Source organism: Nothobranchius furzeri, chromosome 17 (assembly GCF_043380555.1).
Source record: "Nothobranchius furzeri strain GRZ-AD chromosome 17, NfurGRZ-RIMD1, whole genome shotgun sequence".
NCBI lineage: Eukaryota > Metazoa > Chordata > Actinopteri > Cyprinodontiformes > Nothobranchiidae > Nothobranchius > Nothobranchius furzeri.
Window position 1 is genome coordinate 34794584 of NC_091757.1, and position 21423 is coordinate 34816006.

Sequence of the window (21423 nt, forward strand, 5' to 3'; positions counted from 1 at the left end):
TTTAGTGTTTTTTTTATTGATATGATATTAATTATTGATTTGTCTGATTTAAGTGACAAATTACTGATTTTCTGGGACATAGATATTGTCACTGTTGGTTCTCTTCAGGCATGTAGATGTTGGATTTGTGCAGATGCAAACCAATTAAAGCAGAGGAATCTGTTAACACCAGGCCTAATAAGCACTTTGCACAAAGTGCTTGATTTTCATGTAATTAACCAAACAAGATTAGTGGAGAAAGTGGAAGTGGCTCTCTGGAGGGGGAGTTCTTTTCTTTTTTTAAAAACTGGTTCAGAGGAAACTTTAGAGGTGCACTTAGAGAAAGTCGAGAGCCTGTGGACGTCCTTAACATCTGTCCACAAGTGTTTCTAAGATCTCACAGCGTCCGATCAGGGGACATTAGTGATTATTACAAAGCTATGACTCAGCAAGAAGAAAGATGAATGAGTGCAAATGTAAAAATAACACAGTTACATCCAACATGGCTGTTTATACTGGTTCTACTCACAAACAAGAGGAAATCTCACTGTATCAAAGACTGAATGGGAGGTTTATACTGTGCACACAGCAGAATGACTTTAGTGCTTCAGCATTACTCATGTAATACAAGGTTTCCACGCAGAAGTAAAAAGGATTTACTTCTGGTTTTAAAGTCGTTCCAAAACCATGCATAATGTTCACCAATATATGCAAACTACACACGCACATAACGGGAAGAAGCTGGTCTAAACAATAAAGGTATTGTTTTCCACCTCAGCAACACCTATTTCACACACTGAGCCTTAAAATCAACCGGAAGTAAAAAATAAATAAATAAATAAATAAAAACACTGACTTCACATATCAAGCAAAGCCGGAGTAAAACACACAATAGTGACAGTAAAATATGATCCTATCCAGAAGACCAGCCACTTAAAATAAAGCCAAGATTCTCTTCTTTCATACAATATAAGTCTCATTTCTGTACCATAAAAATTCAAAAAGCCAGCCGCGATCAAACAGAGAACAACACAGCTGCTTTTTGGCAGTCAGCAGCATAAAGTCTGTCTTACCTATGGTGATTTGTGATCCTAATCCGTGTTCTGGTAAAAAAAAAATCCACTCGATTTGTGCAATCCATTTTCTCACAGTCAATACAAACTAATTCGTGACTGTTTTTGCCGTGTTTTGCTCCCTACAGGCGAGTTAGAAGTCCGCGACACCATCTTACCCAGAAGATGGCTCACCCCTTGGGGACTCATGGTCTTGTTGTTTCAGTTTGGACACAATGAAACACAGCACCACACGAGTCTATTAGCTCAGAGATTTAAGGCGTGATTTGAACCACACAAATAGTCCAATGGGATCCTGAGATGTCCTCGCACGTAACATGTGCCATGTGTGCGTAATAGTCATATTTTACTCACGAACGCAGGACGCACGAGGCAGTGTTTACCTGCAGCGCTGACTTTCTCTCGCTAGCGTTTAATAACTAGAGGAGCTTTTTAGATCGTTATTTGCTTTTTTCGACATCTTATTTTTACAATGGCTGGAGAAAACAAGAAGCTTTTCACCACTAAAGAGGTCCTGGATATGCTTGCTGATGATGGCAGCGCTAACCTGTGGATTCATCTTCTCATGAGGAAGATGCACAGATCCGGACAATAGTGACCTAGATTGTGAAATCTCTTCTTCAGAACAGTATGTAACCCTTTTCCCTTAAGTCTTTTATTTGATTTGATGTAAAACGACTGATAAATTTACCAAACATATATATTTTGTTATTTATGCACATAATCCTGTCCAAATAAGCATATTTTCAGTGTTGTTGTGAATGGACCATGTTTTTTTTCATGTGACTTTACTGTGAATAGTGATGAACTGGATGAGGAGTACCACCCTCCATCACCTGGACAGGTATCCTTCGCTCAGCCACAGGAATGGCCAAGCCCATCTTCTTCTGCTTCAAAAACCAAGGAAGGGAAAAGCCTCAAGCTCATCTTTACTAAGTGGAAACCTCAAATTTGTTTGTGGAGCTCTGACAGTGAGTGATTTTTACATTTTCATGGCCAACCTGATTTCTTATGTATGATAATTGTTCAGTTATCTTGGTTTCCTTGTTGTGAAAATCTTTTTTACATTTTTTTGATAATAATTTAGCTCCATTAGGAGTTGAATTAATTCCACTGTATGATTTTACGTTATTTTGAATGGAGAAATATATTTTGGGTGGATTTTTCCCCAAAACCCTCAAAAACATACTTTTTTTTAGATGGAAAGACTTTCTAATATAAGTTAAAAATGAGGGAGAAAAGAACCTAAAGAAAATACCTGAGAATTTCCCAATGGCACAAACTGTGCCAAAAGGTGCCCAAAATGGTCCAGGAGAGGTCTGCCTGGATTTCTATCAACTAAAACCTCTCTAATATTTCTATACTTCCTTTTTTCATGATTTTTGGGTCAGCAAATGTTCAGACCCTATTCTGTGGATTTCTAGATGCTTTAGGCTGCAACTAAGTATTTTAGAAGGAATTTTAACATCATAAAGTGGATTTTTTAGGTGGAACATATTTTTTCTCATTTCTGTTGTGTTCCAGATCCTGTTACTCTCAATCAGTGACATACGTGATGCTTTTTAGAATTTTAGAGTAAACTTTAGAGTCTTACATTTATTTTGATACCAAAACAGCTCAAATAAACCTTGTAGTTTATGAGATATTCTCAAATCATTTTGGGCACGTCTTTTTCAAGAAAATCTCAGAAAAATGGCCTAGGGTTCAAGAAGTTAAGGCCCTCAAATTTATTTGGTGGTAAATTTTTCTTAACCATTTAATATATTGTAACTTTTCCATTAGTGGCCTTTTTGTTTGTTTTAAGCTTATTTAACAAAAAATAGATAAAAAATCTTTTACATGAGCTGCCATGCCCTGCAGCCTTGATTGGTTCTATCGTGAGATCTGTTGTGTGCATGCGTGATGTCAGGACGGCTCATGTTGATACTAGCAAGCGACTGTCCGCCTCGAAATGGGAAAGTTTTCCCAACTTTGGCTCAATACTCTGGCAATGAACTGGTTATTTGGTATACCAACTACCCGGTGGGTGGACATGCTGTTTGGATGCACAGAACTCCAGTCACTGTTTTATTTATCATGTAGTGAGCCTGTTATGGAAAAATCTATGTATATTAATTCTTGGTTTATGGAAAAATGGCACAAAAAGTACAAAGTTGACGGTAAATTAAAAGGTCAACAATGGAATGATTTAGTCTGTGTCTACAAGGCCAAAGCTGCGGCAGCCACAGGGAGAGACAAGGAGAAGAAAGAGGACCAATTAAGAGTGGCAATGTTATGGCTAGATGAGACAGAAAAAAGGCAAGCAGGCATTCAGAAGAGAAAGAATAGAGAAAAGGAAAGCAAGGGTGAAACAGGGAAAGTATCCCTTGTGCCACCTCCTCCACCTTTTCTCCCACCTCTGCTTGCTCATTCTCCTCCGCCTTATCAAGGCGATCTAGTTGCAGATAAACCACTCCTCGCAGCTGGAGGGCCTTCTGCTCCACCTGCGGAAGAAGCCCCGCGCCCTGAGCAAATTGTTAAACGCAAAAAAGAAAAATTGGTTGAACCACCCACGGTGGTGACGCGTCGTGTTGCCGCGCCGGAGCGGTTGTTGCCATCAATAAGCTTGTACTGGGATATCCAAGACTACTCCCAAACTCCCACTTGTTGGGCTTGTGGTGGCCTGGGTCACATTTCATATGTCTACCCTTCTAACCCAAAAGTCCGTGGTAAAAGATGAGGCTACAGGGGTGGTTCTCGAGAGGCAGGGGCTTCCCACCACTTGGAAGCCAACCTAGCCGTGTGCATATCAATCCCCTGCCTGATCACTCCCGTTTCAGCCAGGAGCCAAGAGACACAGCCGGCCCAAAACGAGAGATGTCCCAAACAAACGGTTACTGCTGAGCTAGTAAGGTCTTATCAATTGAGGCCTGAAGGTTAAAGCTACAAAGTAAGAAAGAACAAAGATAAATATAATTTGAACAGGTTCTCCAAATTGTGATTTATTTGTTTTGCTATCGAGCACAGCTGTTGATTGTTTTCTCTTCATCTGAGTCTCTCTGTGTGGGTTTCTGAAAATCCAACCATTTTCTTTCTGTTTTGGTCGCTATTCACTGAGGTGCATGGGCCCCTATGATTATAGAGATGATCGCCTCTCCTGGTTCCATCCTTTCCCTTTTCTTTAAGCCAGTGGTTCCCAAACTTATGTAGCCGCGCACCCCCTTCTATGTCCCGATCATGTCAACGCACCCCCCAGCCCCCACATCAGGGCATGGTTATATATATATATATATATATATATATATATATATATATATATATATATATATATATATATATACTGTATATATATATATATAAATATATATATATATATATATATATATATATATATATACAGTATATATATATATATATATATATATATATATATATATATATATATATATATACAGTATATATATATATATATATATATATATATATATATATATATATATATGTATATATATGTGTGTGTGTGTGTAACGTGAGGAAATATGGGTTTTCTGTCACAAAGGTGGTGTTGGACTCAGCTGGTTCAAAGCTGGGTCGTTGAGAACTTTCACCCACAGATTAAGACCTGAACGCCAGAGAGTCTGGGAGGAAACCATAACATCTGCCACCTGCAGCTTCGTGCCAGAAGATGTTGTTCCCACAGAAGATGTTGTTCCCATAAAAGTAGTCATAACATAACAAGTCTTAAAACTTTGTTTCTTGATTTTAATGTTAAAGTAACCATTATCATTTTGCTCATTATAAATGTGTTTAATCAAATGAAAGGTTCTTATGCTTTGAGTAATTATAATGGATTAATGAATCCATAATTAGATAATGTTTGAGGATGTTTGTTATCGACCTTCACACACTCAAGCACACAAACACTCACACACACCCACACACAGATTCTCACAGTAAACTCCAAACACATTTGCTGACGCACACGTTTGCTTTGAGAAGAGAAAGGTTTTTGGTAAGTTTCAGTCTTATGATTTCAGTTCGTGCTTGACAACGAAAGAGAGAGGACCTGAGTAAACGCTAAAAGGGGGGAGCCGGTTGGCTCGTTTCTCCCCCCCCCTCTCACGCTGTTCCTGCCAAGCCAGGCAGAATAGCTGAATCGCAACTTCTAACGCAGACTCATTACCGAGTCTTTTGATTTCTGAGTGAACTTAACTTAAGAAAGCGCATCGACAAAACGCTTTACCATCAACGTGTACCGAGGGCAACTCTGGACCGGTTCCGTTCGACACCTACGTCTCTCCTGTCAGCCGCTGGTGTCATCTGGATGAACCACCACCATCCTCCACGGCCCGGATCCGAAAGAGGGTCCACAAGAGTTCGGTGAGACAGAGCACGGTGTTTAGCGTTTGATGCAGTTCTCTGATAAGACCTACGTTTATCCAAACCATCACTTCACTCAGACACCTGTTCTTCCTGAAGCAAAATCAGACTCACACACGCATTCATATCACAACATTCTCAATCTTCATAAATTCACCACAAGGTCTATTTGATCATATCAACTGTTAAAGATTGTCCCACAAGTTGCCAGTGTTGATTGTTATTTCCTGTTTGTCAATTTCAAAATCATTAGTTTAATTTGAAGAATTAAAACTTTTAATTGTCAAACTGGTTTCCTCATCGAACTGAAACACAGACGCACAGATATTATCGTCAGTTTATCGATGAAAACAACCTTTGAGTCTTCTTAACAATATAAAATTAGGTTATTGATTTATTAAAAATTAATATTCCGAATTAATACGTAGCATGGTTCCTCTTTCATAAAAGAGCCTAAAACCACAACGCTACAATATAACTGAGTAAAGGCAGTTTCTCCTTACATATATATATATATATATATATATATATATATATATATATATATATATATATATATATATATATATAGAGAGAGAGAGAGAGAGAGAGAGAGAGAGAGAGAGAGAGACATCAAGCTAAACAGTCACTCGACAGACAGGGTTAAAAAATATGATCAACCTTTTTCCCCATCACTTTCATTTTTTAAATAGCAATTAATAAACATGCCATTACAATTTCCTTTGAATTAATTTTAAATAAATATTTAGAGTGCCCAGGTAGCACATAAACAATGCAATTTCACTTTTAACCTGTGGCCAGAGCTCTCTCCTTCCCTCTGCTCTGCGCGGGGGCAGCGTCAGGCCAGGCTACTTAGGCTGAAGCCCCGAATCTTTAATGAAAAGCCCCGGATCTCAAACGTGGAAGTAACATGCAGTACCAAAGTCCAACAGAGAGGGAGCAGCTAGCAGTAGTTTGTATACAGCCTGCCTGAGCCTCCACCACTGAAGAAGAATCCCTTCAGCAGCCGGCTTTTTCTGCAGTGCCTGGTTTCTTCTACACTCTGCCTGAAACGCATGTGTGAAGATGGACATAAGGACGTTTTTTAGACCAAAAGTACTGCGCAAGAACCCCAGCTTTGATGATACAGGTGTTGACTCAGGTTTGTGAGTCTTATTTGAAAATATTTGCTGTGCTGCTGGTTTGCCTAAAGTTAGCTTACTATCAGGTAAAGTTGATGGAGAAAGAAAGGGAATATTTGCTATCATCTCACACTAAACACCAACAGGAACAATATTCTGCCCCGAATATGCTTAATATGTAGCTTCAGATTAAAAATTATGTGGTACAAAACAAATATATATGTTGACTAGTGCGTGTCACGTGTGTGTGTGTGTGTGTGTGTGTGTGTGTGTGTGTGTGTGTTAAGCCCCGGATCTTCTTCAGTCCTTAATCCGCCCCTGGCTCTGCGTAAACCTGAACTGGTCACCTACTTGTGCGTAATCAAATGTCTTTAGGGGAAAAGATGGAAAAGCTACAGCCATGAGGTTCACTTTTGGCTTACTTCACTGGCTTATTGCTGTTTTATGGTGTGGCTGAATCTGCGATCCGCTGCCACGCGGACTGGAATAACAAATGCTGCAGTAACATGAGTTGTGGTCAGGTTCATGTTCATGAGGAGTCACTGGCTGGAGCGGACGTCATCCCAAAACAGAAGCTAATATCTTAATTTGACCTTGAATTAAAAATGTTGTTATAAAACCTCTTAAAAAAATTTATCACGGAGGAGGCAGCGCTCATTTCTGCCTTCAGTTTTGCGGCGCAGCGCAACGTTGGAGTTTGCGCTGCGTGTGCTTATTGAATCTGTGTGTGTGTGTGTGTGTGTGTGTGTGTGTGTGTGTGTGTGTGTGTGTGTGCGCGTGTGTGTGTGTGTGTGTGTGTGTATGTGTGCGGCACAGCTCCATGAGCCGCTCCAGTCACCGCGTCTCGTTATTGGCGCTATTTAAACCAATGTTGTAAAATGACTTCTGCCCAGCCCAGATGTGCTCACATGTGCACCCGTGAGCCGTTCCGCTGAAATGCGTCTGACCTCTGACAGATGCACTCTGAACTTCAGATCTTCAGCGCGCTGTTAATAGCCTGACACGTTTAAAATGCTGTCCCACAGTCAGTGTGCTAATATAATAATATAATAATGCTAAAATGCTCAGATGGGAATCATTTCTTGATTTATTTTGTTACATCCACAATGTTCTGTGTGTGAGGTTTACAACGTCAGAACACCTGCATGAGACAGGGTGTTAATTACAATCTGCCAGAATGACTCACCACCTTCAGATTTCTTCATTATCATTAAAAATGATCAAATACGGAACATATCTTGCTATTAACAGCGTGCGCAGGCCAGACCGCTGAAGCTCGGCGCATTATTATTATGAAGCTAGGGCACAGGCGGAGGACACACACACACACACACACACACACACACACACACACACACACACACACACATACACACACACACACACACACACACACACACACACGCGAGCGCGCACACACACACACACACACACAAGCAAAATGTACTTGTTTTCAATTACATTTATTGGGCCCACTTACTTTTTCTTAGGCCCACCCACAAATGAGTTTCTGGCTACGCTAATGGTGACATATGACAGACTTCTCTGAGCTCTGCAGCCATTACACTTTTCACCTCCCGCACCCCCTAGTGGCAGCTCTCGCACCCCCAGGGGTGCGCGCACCACACTTAGGGAATCCTTGCTTTAAGCCATGCTTAATGAAGCTTTCATAGAAATGGAGGTGAAAGTAGATAAAATTGTTTAAATTCTTTGAACATCTTAGGTGTGTTCTTGCTGTGCCGTTTCTCTAATTCCATGCTGTAGTTCTTTTTTTAAAACACAGAGCAGTTTTGTTTACCTGTTTTCCCGCTACATTTCATTTGTGTCACTTCCTTCTCCGTTTATCCGCGGGCAGCAGAGGACGTTGTCGCCCTCTGCTGCCCGCTCTCCCCTCTCCGACGATGCAGTCCCATGTGCGATCCAAAGAGTAAACTCCATCGTCTCTGTTCATGGTCCCACATCCACGTCTTCTTATCTCGATTGCTTCTTTTATCCATCTTTTGTATTTTTGTTGTTCGGTGTTTATGATCCTTGTGTTGTCCCAGTCCATTATATGGTTTTCTCTTGTGCAGTGATCTGTTACGGCTGACTTCTTTATTGTGCTTTCTGCTTCTTCTTTTGCTGCTCTTGTGTGTTTTCGACTTGCCTCTTTCTCGCACTCCTTTCTGTGTTCTGTTGTTTGTGTGTTGAGTTGGCGTCCGGTTTCTCCTATGTATGTTTTATTGCAGAGACGACGGGAATATACATTTATTAATTTAGGTGTTTTTATTCTCTCAGCCATGAGGATGAAGCAATAATCTGGAAGGTTTTGGGAATGAATTGTTTAATGAAAATGTCAGACAAAAGCAAAGGCCTTCAATTAAAAATGGAGTTTGTACGTTTGAAACTCAGTTGGCCAGTTGATGTGGTTTCGTGTCCCCTTTCTGAATTGTAAACATCAACATCGGGTCATGTAGACACAAGAGTGGATTTCAGTTGACAACAGCCTACTTGGCTGACCTTGCACTTTGGATCTGACTGAAATGCTTAATATTAGTGAAAATTTAAGCTTAGTTATAAATCTCAATAAATTGTATGTAAATAAATTATTTCTTCTAGAAAAAGTGAGCAGAAATTATAAGATCTTTTCCTTCATTCTGCTCCTTTTCGTTTAAATTTGATTTTGTTCTATTTGTTTTTATTTTGATTCTTAAATACAATGGTTATACTTTGCTACATATCCAACTCTATCTTCAAAACGCTATCTATTGCGGGTAGGTGGCTTTTTGGGTTACTATTGGGTTGTTGTTTTTCTTTGCATTATGTTGTTCATTCTTAAACATCTTAAAGGCCAAGACTGTTGAAATTTCCTAACAAACAAGTCATCTAAACAAATCTCCCTGTTTACACTGAAGTTGTCCCGAACTTTGATTTAGTCTCCATGAGAGTCCAGTAATGTTGGAACCCATTCTTGTAGGTTTGTGAGAGCTTACTGTTGTTTTGGCTAAATCCCTGCTTTGAAGTAGATCAGCTCCCACTTTCTTTTCACGAGGACTGAACGACAGTCCATTAGACTCTGCCTTGACTCATCATCATTGTTTTGTTAATCACTTGACAAGCATTATAAGGTGACACTTGTCCTACATGTCCCTTGGATTTGGTCAGTAGTGAGATGACCTGATAGCTGCTTTGTGGTGGTCACCTTAATATGACCTGGTTACAGATGGATCAGTCTTTTGTTTTATTTTTATTTATGTGTCATTTCTTTATTGTGTATTTTTTATTTGTATTTTTTTTTCTTTTCTTGTGGAAAGCTTTTAAACACCTTTAGGGTGGTGTGTAGTTAAGGTCACCTCCAGTTGTTTGGGTTCTGATCACCCACTGTCTGTAATGAGTTTTATTTTCTGTTGATCTGTTGTTAATTCAGATGTTGGACACAAAGAGATTGAATTATAAGGCCACTAGAGGTGATAGCTTTGGCCTAAGGAGGGAATACGTAGGCTTTGTTTTGCTGTTTGTTTTGTTTGGGGAAGCTGATCGGTTGTTTCTTTTCACTACAGCTTCTCCTGTTACTGTGATGTAAATTACTTTGTGTCTTTATTGTCAGTGTCCTTTACATGGATTATGGTTTATTTAGTTTCTAAGATGATGTGGTCATCTGCTTTCCATAGGCTCCAATATCACTTTTGAGGCCAAATGGGAGGTGGCCACCACCGCCATTTTGACCGTGTCACAGGTTCCGTCAAGCCCAGACAATACCATAAAAGGGAAGAGAGGAGGAGCTGAGGGTGGGGCTGCAAGGCTGGGATCAACTGACGACACCCGGCCTAACTAGCTACAAGCTAACCCTGACTAACCCAAAGCTAACACGGAGGTGGGAGCTAAGCTAATGGAGGTAGCAACCTAGCTACAACCGGAGTTAGCTGTGCACAACACCAGAGCTTCTGAGTCAGAGATACGCCGGGCTGACCGCTGGGTGAAACTGGGTGGAACACAGAGGTCTCCGAGAGCTCCACAAGCTGGCAGCTGCACAGCAGACAAGCGCCGCTGCGATCTGAGATGCGCAGAGCTGCTGCTGGGGAGAACCGGGTGGAAAGGTTTCCATCCCAGAGCTCCACAAGCCGGCAGCCCGGCGCATCAAACGGAAGCCGCAATCAGACAGAGATGCGCCGAGCTGCAGGGAGACCCAGCCGGCAGCCCGGCGCATCAAACAGAAGCCGCGATCAGACAGAGACGTGCCGAGCTGCAGGGAGAAACAGCTGGCATTCCGCGCAGCAAACAGAAGCTGCAAAGCCAGGGGAGAAACGGGTGGAAAACATCGGTCTCCCGAGAGCTCCACAAGCCGATAGTCGGAACCCAGCTCCACCAACATGTTATATTTCAACCCATTTTCTAAAGTGCAGCATTATGTTAAATGCACTGGGTTTTACCCTATTACATTTAAATTTCATGGTTAAACAGTACATGTTAAAATCTAAGCTCAGCTGGCAGTGACCTAAAATACATAAATATAATTTTACTTACCGAAAAAATGAAGTGGAGACTCCTTGGACGCTCTATTAGTGCAATTAATGCCACAGCAAGTCATTTTGTCCAACAATTGCACTAAAAATATCCAAAAAAGAATACACAAACACAGAGACTCAAAATGCCGGAGCAGTTTCCAGGCCAGACCGAGGCTCTACTGAGGCCTTTCCACGGAGCTAGCTTTGTGGTCACGTGGGTCTGAGGCGGCGGTCACGTGTGCCAGATGCTCTTTAATTATACAGAATTTTAGGCTTTTAATACACTTAAACAGAAGAGTGAGAGAAAAATCCATCCCCCTCAGAGTTGTCATGAGTGTAAACTAGATAATTTAAACAAAAAACATGTTTTGGTACCAGGCTGTAAACATATTCATTTCTGCTGTGAAAATGGTATTTTTAACATGGGAGTCAATGAGGATTTGCTCGCTTCTGACACCAGCCCCCAGTGGATGAGGGTGGAACTGCAATTTTTGGTACTTCCGGGTTTGACTCAATTTGAGAGCTCCATTGTGGGGGCTTGGTTTATTTTGGTTTGGCTTTTTTGGTTTTGGACTTATGCACACTGTGAGGCACGACTCTGCCCCCTGTTGACGTGTTCTAGTAATTGCCAGGTCCTGATTTCTTTTTTCCTCACATGTGTGTGGGGCCTGATTTTAGCATTGGGTGGGGCAATGTTTGTATTTGTGTTTTGTTTCTTTACCTCATGCCTCCACAGGGGGGTGATAACTGGGCTTGTAACAGTTTCCCTACATTCTTAATAAGTCATTGCATTATTGCTTGGCCTGGATGGAAGTACATTAAATATTAGATGATTGTTGCGGAAAACGATTCAAAATCAACAGTCATCTCAGGTTCCTCAGGCCCGTTCGCTGCACAGGCAACTGATTCTCTTATCGTTCATACTGTTCTAATAACCCCTACTAGCCAAGGACTAACTCATTTTGAAATAATTTATGGCAGACCATATAAACTGCCCTTGGTTAACAAAGATTTGCAGAAAACTGAAGATGAGCTTACTCTGGCTGATTATATGAAAAAGATTATTTTACCTAAAGAATCATAAACTGCAAATACCTGGCCCATTTCTTCTCCTGTTTTGCAGGAAACTACAACTCCCATTAAGCCAGGGGACTGGGTCTTCCTTAAAGTCATCAAAAGAAAGAACTGGACCAGTCCCAAGTGGGAAGACCCCTACCAAGTCCTGCTGGCCACTCCCACTGCTGTGAAAATTGCTGAATGACCCACCTGGATTCATCTCTCCTATTGCAAATTGCAGAGGCAAGTGAATTGATAGACACGTGTCAGGGGGAAGTCTGGACTCCAAAGGGCTTTGGTTTTTTAGGGCCACTGTATCTCAATTCCAGTGAAGATATAAGATCCCTGACACCTAGCGGTCAAACTTCCCAATAGGGGAAGGCTATTAATTCAGTTGTTTCCTCTGCCACCACCACCATGAAGCTCTACAAAACCTTACTGCTGGTTACTACAGTTCACTGGATTCTAAAGAATTCACACACCATATCACAAAGACAGCCTTCTTCCATAGAAATCCACAAAGCACACCAGAACACTTGGTTCCAAATGGTTAATTTCACTGCTAGAAGACTAGGATTTAATGCCAGTTGCTATGTTTGTTCCTGGATCCCCCATCATCCATTGGAAAACCCCACGATGACAGCTATCCCGACCACAATGAATGACACTGTGTGTTTGCTTCATGCCCTCACCATTCAAGCATTAAAGGGACTGAGATGCTCCATCCCACACTGCTGATCACCTCAACATCAACAAAGACGCTGGACACGCCCTGCCAACTTCTCCACCTCTTCAAACATCACAATTGCCCAGGGGTTACACCTCATTTGCCTTACAAGAAAAGACCCCTTTCATTTCTTTATGCCATGCCTAAATCTCACCTTTCACTTAGGCAACTCCAACTGTGAAGATACTCTTCCACTCGATGGATGGATTAAGTCACCTGCTGAAAGACATTGGTTGACATCTCAGTCAGATGCCCTTGGACTTGTCACCATAAACACCACCCTTTTAAGCCATGTAATGACTGGACACCCTTACTACCCTCCATGGAACACAAACGACCATGTTCTCGAGGTTCCGTCACTCTTGGGGATGGGGACCCCTGAAGGATACATCTGGAAGTGCGGCAGCTCTCTCTACCTCTATCTGCCCCGTAATTGGTGCGGCACCTGTAGCTTGGCTTGGCTACAACCCTCCTTCTATGTGATTACAGAGGAAGGGGTCTCTCTGAAGACATCAGAGCTGAAGAAAAGAGAGTTTAAGCCTGTTCTGGCTTTCCGCCCATTCTCCAACGACGAAGGCCGCACCCCACTCTACGACGACGCCAAAGGACTCCTCTGCACCATCATTCCCCATCTCGGAACCTCGAGCCTAATGAAACGCATGAATGAAGTGTGGTGGTCTCTCGAAAAAAATCACCACCATCCTCTCCAATGTGACCTCGTTTCTGGCAGATCATCTGGAAAGACAAGCGACGAGAACTATGTTGATGCAACACCAGATAGCCCTTGACACCCTTTTCGCATCTGAAGAAGGACTGTGTGCTACTATAGGTGAGCATTGCTGCACCTACCTCCCATCCACACAGGAACACTGGACTCTGATTCATGATCGTGTTCAAGCACTTGGTAACTTCCTGAAATCTCAAGAATCGGCTGTAGGACCCTGGAGCTTAATGAAGTGGTTGACCACTGGTAATTGGTATCAACTCCTATTAAAATGTCTTGCACCTGCAATTTTTATCCTAGTCATGATTTGCCTGGTTATAAGTTGTGTAATCCCTTGTCTGAAGAGTATGGTAAACAAGCTAATGACAAACGTTCTGGTGCAGTATTCACTCCTGCAGCAAAGAGAAGAAGAAAAAGAATAAATTGCTTAATACAGTTGACAGAGCTGATTCCGTTATGATTTCATCAACGCAAACTACAGGTTCTGCAAACGTTGTTTGAATGATGTTCTAGTTATCAGCTTATTTTATCTTATTATCTCATTTTATCTTTTACATTGTCATTTTATTTTTATCTTTTAAACTTTAATCATTTTCATATTTACTCACAGTTTTATAGGTTGCTACCTATTTTGCAGCCTTTTGAGGGTCGCTGCCTATTTTGTGATCCTTTCGTTGTGTGTCGATTTTCAATTATGAATAATTACATAATCTTTTATTGTTACTACTGTTTTTATTACACTGTCAGTTATATGAGATAACCTAACATTTTACAGGGAGGAATGATAGGGAAAAAGTGGATTTCGTTTTCATTACTGCTTAAAATCATAACTGCCTTTTTAAGTAAAAACACCTGTTGCTTCATTAAAATGCTAGTGTTATCTTTTTAACAGCATTCCCGTCTCAACAGGGAGGATAACGACCTTCCTCAGATCATGCTGTTCTGTGTTATCGGTTATACTCCCATGAGAAATAGAATGTTGACTGAATGCACCTGGGTTTGTGTGACTGAAGTGATGACATTGTTTTTACTCCCTACATTAAACAGCTTTCCACCTGAATCTACGGAGCAGTTTAGGAATGTGATGTGATATGCTTTGTGTGTGTGTGTGCTTAGTTAATAAATACTCTCAGAGGACGTACGTTCGCTGAGAGGTCTGGTGAACCATGTTTGGGTGTGTATTCATTTCATCTCTCCACTTTGCAAAGTAAAATTGAACAATAATATTGCTCTAATCCTCTGTCCTCTGTGCGTTTGTCTTCTCTTAAGGTGAACTGGCTTTAATAAAAAAACAACCCAACAGATTTATCTGGGGAAAATAAAACTCATTTGTCACATAGAGACAGTGAACGTTCAAAAGAACTGATGGTGTTCTTAGATATAACCCTAAAAGTGTTTGAAAAGATGATAACTGTTTCAGGAAGGGAAAAGACGTTCTAAACAAAAGAAGTAATTCATAATTTATAAAAGTGTACTTTGTCTAAAATGGTTATTAAGAAACAAGGAAATGCATGAGGGTTCCACAAAAATAAACAATAATGAACAAGAGTCTGCTTCTAGACCTGCCGAAAGAGAAAGAATAGAGAAAAAAATGGGACACACAACTTCACATCAGGAGCAAGCTATCACTGCGTCAGCCTGACGAGGAAATATGAAATCAACATTGTTTAACTGAACAATCACACGATAATAAATCATAGTGCATTTAGTGGCAACGACAGCCTTAAGACATGTGTTGAACGTGCCCAAGCCCATACTTTTGAGAGCACCATGTGAGCACCTGTGTGTGTACATGCGCTTGTTTATGTAAGGTTTCTCTATAAAAGCGTCCAATAGAGAGTGTGAGGGACCACAGATCTGCCCCCCAAAGATGTGTAGGAGACGGAGGGAGCTCCAAGTCCCAGAGATCCAGGCGCTGCCCCAGAACACAGGAACCCCAAGGAGACTGCCACCAGAAAGGCCCCCGCCCCCCTCGAGAGGCACAGAGGATCGCCCCAGGGGGCCACAACCAGCAGCCGGCAGAGTCCCGGGAGATATCAGCGGCAAGCCCACAGGCTCGCCCGCAGCGTCCCACCCCCTAGCCGGCCGAGCCCGGGACCCAGGGGCGACCAGCTCCGCCGGGGACCCAGCAGAGCCCAGGGACCCAGACCCCACCAGACAGGCACCGGGATTGATCAGGCAGACGCCAAAAGTCTTAAACCCCCTGGCCCGGGAGCCACGACCCAGGCAGACCAAGGCACCGCACTCCACACCAGGTGTGGCGGGGGAGGGGAGACAAAGATCTATATCATCAAAAGAAGTCCCAGGAGAAGAGATGAGTCAAAGGTCCCACCTGACATATACAGTCATACACAAACACAGTCACACACTTCCTCCCTCATGCTCACACATGCACATACAACCAAAGACTTACAAAAAATGCATGCCGGACATGCACTCATGCTCCCCATACACACCCTATTCACTCTGGTCCCGGTACTGCTGCACATGGGGTACAACCATCACCGGTTACCAGAGTTTGACCCTTTCTGCTGGGGTGCTGATGAGCAGGCTCCCCCGCCCAACGCTGAGCACAGCAACCCACCACCCCAGACCCCAGCCAGACGGCCAGAACTCCCTCCTAGCCTCCAGCCCCAGGAAGCCAAGCAAAAACAGAGGTGGCTAAGACCCCTAGTCTCCCTCCGCCTGCTCCAATATAGTGTTGTGTGTTGATGAGGTGTATTCCATGGCTATGGTGAGCGGGCAGTGCAGGCATTGTCTGGCCTATTCCAGCTGATGCCACCGCACCACCCCACTTTCACCCACAGCCCTCGGTGTCTAAGTGCAGTTTAAAATTGGAAGTGGGCACCGGCAGTCGGGATGAGGCTAAGAAATCCCCCTGCCAACTGCCGTTGAATGCGCTCACTCCCAAGGCCCTAAGTGTGTGTTTGCGTGGAATGTCGTTGGTGGTGGTGTTTAAGGTGAAAATAAAATTGGGGGGCAGGTTGCCACAGGAATGCAGAAATGGGGTCCATACCCGCACCCCCTGACTTGTCCACCCCCCAAGGTCCTATGTGCGTGTTTGTGTGATAATGTGAGGGAGCAGGAGGAGAAAAATATGCGGGGATAGGGAGGACTGGCTGGTTGGGCTTATTCAGGAGTTAGAAGAAATCATTAAGTCTTTAGAGGCATTCACAGAAGAAGAGTAAAGCTTGGTTTATGCTTGACGCATTCACTTTCCGCGCGGTGATGCGGCTCACAGCTGGAACGCGCTTCACAACTCGCAGCGTTTATGGTTTGTGCGGCTCGTCTCTGCGGTGAGCCAATATTCTCCCAAACTGTAGGGGGCAGCATGGAGCTCTACAGCATGCATCCAACACTACACCACAGTAGAAGTAGAAATCACTGTTTACAACATGGTATTTCAGCATTTTTAACAGCGTCCTCGTCTTTTCCGACGGTGCGAGCTATTTCTCTCCAAGAATTATTAACAACATGTTGATCATGGTGATCTCTGAGAGCTGAATCATACAAATGTCTGTATTTACGAACCTCTGCCGTGCCGGTCCGCCATGTTTTTCCGCGTCCGACCGTCCGCGTGGTTAGAAATTTTCCGAGGTGCGCGTTGCGGAAATCTTGGGCCGTGCGGAGACGCGGTGGAGGGGCGTGGTTGTTAAAATGATGCAAAATGACGCTACTTTTCCGCGCGGAGCCGTGCGGACCTCGCGGACGCGTCAAGCATAAACCAACCTTTACTGAGCAAATTACATGAAGCTAAATTAGAACTTCTTGGAATTGTAACGTGATGAAGGAACCATTTCTCCCCTCCCCTTTTTAGCTAGCCAGTTAAAAATTAATAAAGAGAAAACTACCATATCTGTTGTTAAAGACTCAACCGGGAATATAGTTTATGACCCTGAAAGAATAAACAACACTTTCAGAGACTTTTACCAGACTTTGTACTCACCACAGATTAACCCATCAGATAACGAGATCAATGAGTTCCTTGACAGGATAACACTTCCTAAATTATCAGACAGCCAAGCTACAGTCCTGGACTCGCCACTAACATCAGCGGAGCTCCAGGAAGCCCTTAAATCCATGCCTAATAGGAAAGCTCCAGGTCCAGACGGGTTTCCAGCAGAGTTCTACAAAGAATTCTGGATCATTCTGGCTCCATCATTTTTCAGAATGGTGAGGGGAATCAAAGAGAGCGGCAGATTACAGCCAAACATGAATTCAGCCAATATTAGTCTCTTGTTAAAACCAGGCAAAGACCCTGCATTTCCTACCAGCTATCGCCCAATTTCTCTTATTAATGTTGATCTCAAAATAATTTGTAAAGCCCTGGCAAAAAGATTAGAGAAGGTAACCCCCTTTATAATACACCCTGACCAAACTGGTTTCATTAAGGGTAGACAGTCATTCACAAACTCACGTAGATTACTTAATTTGATAGATTTCTCTTATACCTAGCTACATTTCTGAGGGCCGTTAGCTACTTTCTGTAGAACTTTCTTCTAGATATTTCCTGTAAATTAGCAACAAAATAGCCATTTTCACTTCGAACCGTTCTTTGGTTTGATGTTGTTTCAGGTGTCATCAAGGATATAAATGTTACAAATACTGTGAATGTTACTCGAGTGTAGCTCACCTTGTAAAATGTCTGACTCCTATGCAGAAGACCTGGGTTTGATTCTGGGTGTGAACATAGTTCATTTAAAGTTTTTTTTTTACATTAACTGTATATTTTTTTACAGTAAGATGCCCAAATTTTTATTTGAGACTCGCCGAACGGCATTGAATTCACAGATAAAAAAAAAAGATGTGGGTTCAACTTTCATTTTGGAACAATTTTTCAAGCAAGGGAAGGGAATGATCTGAGCATGCAGGAGGACTGACCCATCATAAACCTTTGTTGGCTGTGCTGAAGAGAAAGGTACAGAACCAAATTATTTAATTAATTAGCTGCGCGTTCTCCTGTCCTCTGTCCTCCGGGCCACACACACACACACACACACACACACACACACACACACACACACACACACGGGACTGTCTCAGCTGTTATTTTCTTTAAGGAGTGTGCACGTACAGCATGCGCGCCTCGTGCACGAGCCTACTATTGAAGTTGCCGTTACACTTTTGGCCTGAGGGAGCAATCACGAGCATAAAAATTCAAATGTCCGTAAAGTCCCTTTAAAGCGCAAGTTGTAGAATTCCAATCAATGTTGAAATCTCCTAAGAAGTACAGTAAATATCATATACTCTTTCACATACTCTGTCCAGCATTTCACATATTGAGTCTAAATACATTACAGACACATTTGGTGGTCTATAACAGTGGTTCCCAAACTTATTTAGCCGCGCACCCCCTTCTATGTCCCGACCATGTCGACGCCCCCCCCCCCACCCCCCCCCCCCTGATATATATATCAGATGTCAAGCTAAACAGACAGGGTTAAAAAATTCCCCATCACTTTAATTTTTTAAATAGTAATTAATAAACATTCGATACCATTACAATTTCCTTTGATTTCATTTTAAATAAATATTTAGAGTGCTCAGGTAGCACATCAACAATGCAATTTAACGGTTTTCTTAAAGTAGGAACGTTTAACCTGTGCGGCCAGATGTTCACTTTTACCTCAGACCGACTTATTGCTGTTTTATGGTGTGGCTGAATCTGTGATCCGCTGCCACGCTGACTGGAATAACACATGCTGCAGTAACATGAGCTGTGGTCAGGTTAATGAGGAGTCACTGGCTGTAGCGGACCCGACTCATCCCAGAAGCTAATATCTTAATTCGACCTTGAATGAAAAATAACCTCTTAAAAGTTTTTATCACGGTGGAGGCAGCACTCATTTCTGCCTTCAGTCTGACAGCGCCGGAGTTAAAGCAGCGTGTGCGCTTATTGAATCTGTGTGCGTGTGTGTGTGTGCGCGCGCGCACGCGCGCGCGGCACAGCCGCTCAAGTCACCGCGTCTCGCGCTATTTAAACCAATGTTGTAAAATTACTTCTGCCCAGCCCAGATGTGCTCACTTGTGCACCCGTGAGCCGTGGTTCAGCTGGAACACGTCTGATCTCTGACAGACGCACTCTGAACTTCAGATCTTCAGCGCGCAGTTAATAGCCTGAATGGGAATCATTTCTTGTTATTTTGTTACATCCACAATGTTCTGTGTGTGAGGTTTACAACGTCAGAACACCTGCATGAGACAGGTGTTAATTACAATCTGCCAGAATGACTCACCACCTTCAGATTTCTCCAACACCGTTAAAAATGATCAAATACGGAACATATCGGCGTGCCCAGGCCAGAGTGCTGAAGCTCGACGCATTGTTATTATGAAGCCGGGGCACATGCGGAGGACACGCGCGCGCGCGACGGAACATATCGGCGTGCGCAGGCCAGAGTGCTGAAGCTCGGCGCTTTGTTATTGTGAAGCTAGGGCACATGCGGAGGACACACACACGCGCGCAAAAATATACTTGTTTTCAATTACATTTATTGTGCCCACTTACTTTTTCTTTGGCCCACCCACAAATGAGTTTCTACAATAATGGTGACACATGACAGACTTCTCTGAGCTCCGCAGCCATTACACTTTTCACGTCGCGCACCCCCTAGCGGCAGCTCGCGCGCACCACACTTTGGGAGTCCCTGGTCTATAACAACCACCTACAAGAATAGTTTTCAAATGTGGCGACTGCAGCTCTAACCAGATCACTTCCACTCCTAATACATTCAGATCACTATGAATCTTTACTGGTATTTCACTTTGAACATAACACACTGCTCCTCCACCATATAAATTCCTATCTTGTCTATAAATGTTATATCCCTCGATGTTTAATACAGTACTGTTTACTGAAATATCCAGATGTGTTTCTGATAACACTAATACCTGAAAATTATATTCCTTTATAATCTCAGATACTTCTTGTACCTTGTTTCTTAAACTACAAATATTCAGATGAGCCATTTTAAATCCACCTTTCAGAATCCTTATATCCTCTTTACTCGTCCTTATAAAATATTTGGGTTTTTTCTATAACAACTGCTTTTAACATGTTTTGGGCCTTTAACCAAACATGGTGACATTAGAGCCCACGGCGACGTGAAACCCCAATCACAGATCAATGAGATCTTTCCATTTAATAATCTGCTTCAATAAAGAACATTTTTTGTTTGGAAACAACAGGAATAAACATTTTTGCAGGGTTTTTTTCAACATCTTGCTAAAGAAGTAAAATAGAAGTAACAATAAGGATTTTAGTTTCTTCCATTCAGGATGTAACTTTAGTTATTTTTTGTTTTCCTGTGGCAGCTGTGTCATCCTTTGTGCCACTGTGTGCGGACAGTAATCCAGCATCCTTTATTATGTAACTCTGCAGAATACAGATATTTATAATCCCAGCATGCTGGAGTTATGACATCATCCCGCACTGCTAACCATGACGAGCGCTGGGTGAAGCATGCACACTGTTCTGCAATGGTGGGTTTCGCTGCTCGTAACAAACAGGAAGCATCACTGAGAAGCTCAGTGAGACTGATGCATGGCTTATCTGTTTCCATGTAGCAGGGGGCAATGGGCTGCCAGAAGACCTGCAAGGTGGGGAAGCTCCTCAGACCTCACAGGGAAGTGTCGCTGAGCCAAAAACAAAGTTTAGCCATGCCAAAGAGGAGCAATCGGATCAGAGGCGCAGAGAAGGTGAACGTTGTGTTTATTAAGCTTTCAAGAAATTGATTGAACTTTGTTTAGGTTCTGGAAGGATCAGTGCCAGTTGGTGGACAGAGCCATAATCTGCAGCTCATAGCCAGGGCCTTTTATCCTCCCCATCAGTAACTGGTTCGGACTTATGTGCTCTTATGGGGTGTCTCTTCTGTTGCAGCAGCTACCATATAGGATATTT

General features: G+C 42.6%; 1 protein-coding gene across 2 annotated transcripts; it reads left to right on the forward strand.

The window, feature by feature from the left end:
* The first annotated feature begins 121 nt into the window (after window positions 1–121).
* On the forward strand, window positions 122–14995 carry LOC139063757 (uncharacterized). Of its 2 annotated transcripts, none has more exons than XM_070546533.1 (2): window positions 122–2023; window positions 12140–14995. In XM_070546533.1, the coding sequence occupies exons 1-2, from the start codon at window positions 1856–1858 to the stop codon at window positions 12275–12277; spliced, it is 306 nt and encodes a 101-aa protein (XP_070402634.1). In that variant the 5' UTR covers window positions 122–1855; the 3' UTR covers window positions 12278–14995. The 2 variants fall into 2 exon arrangements, with proteins under 2 accessions (XP_070402634.1, XP_070402633.1); XM_070546532.1 differs by lacking the exon at window positions 122–2023 and adding an exon at window positions 4571–5411.
* The last annotated feature ends 6428 nt before the right edge of the window (window positions 14996–21423 follow it).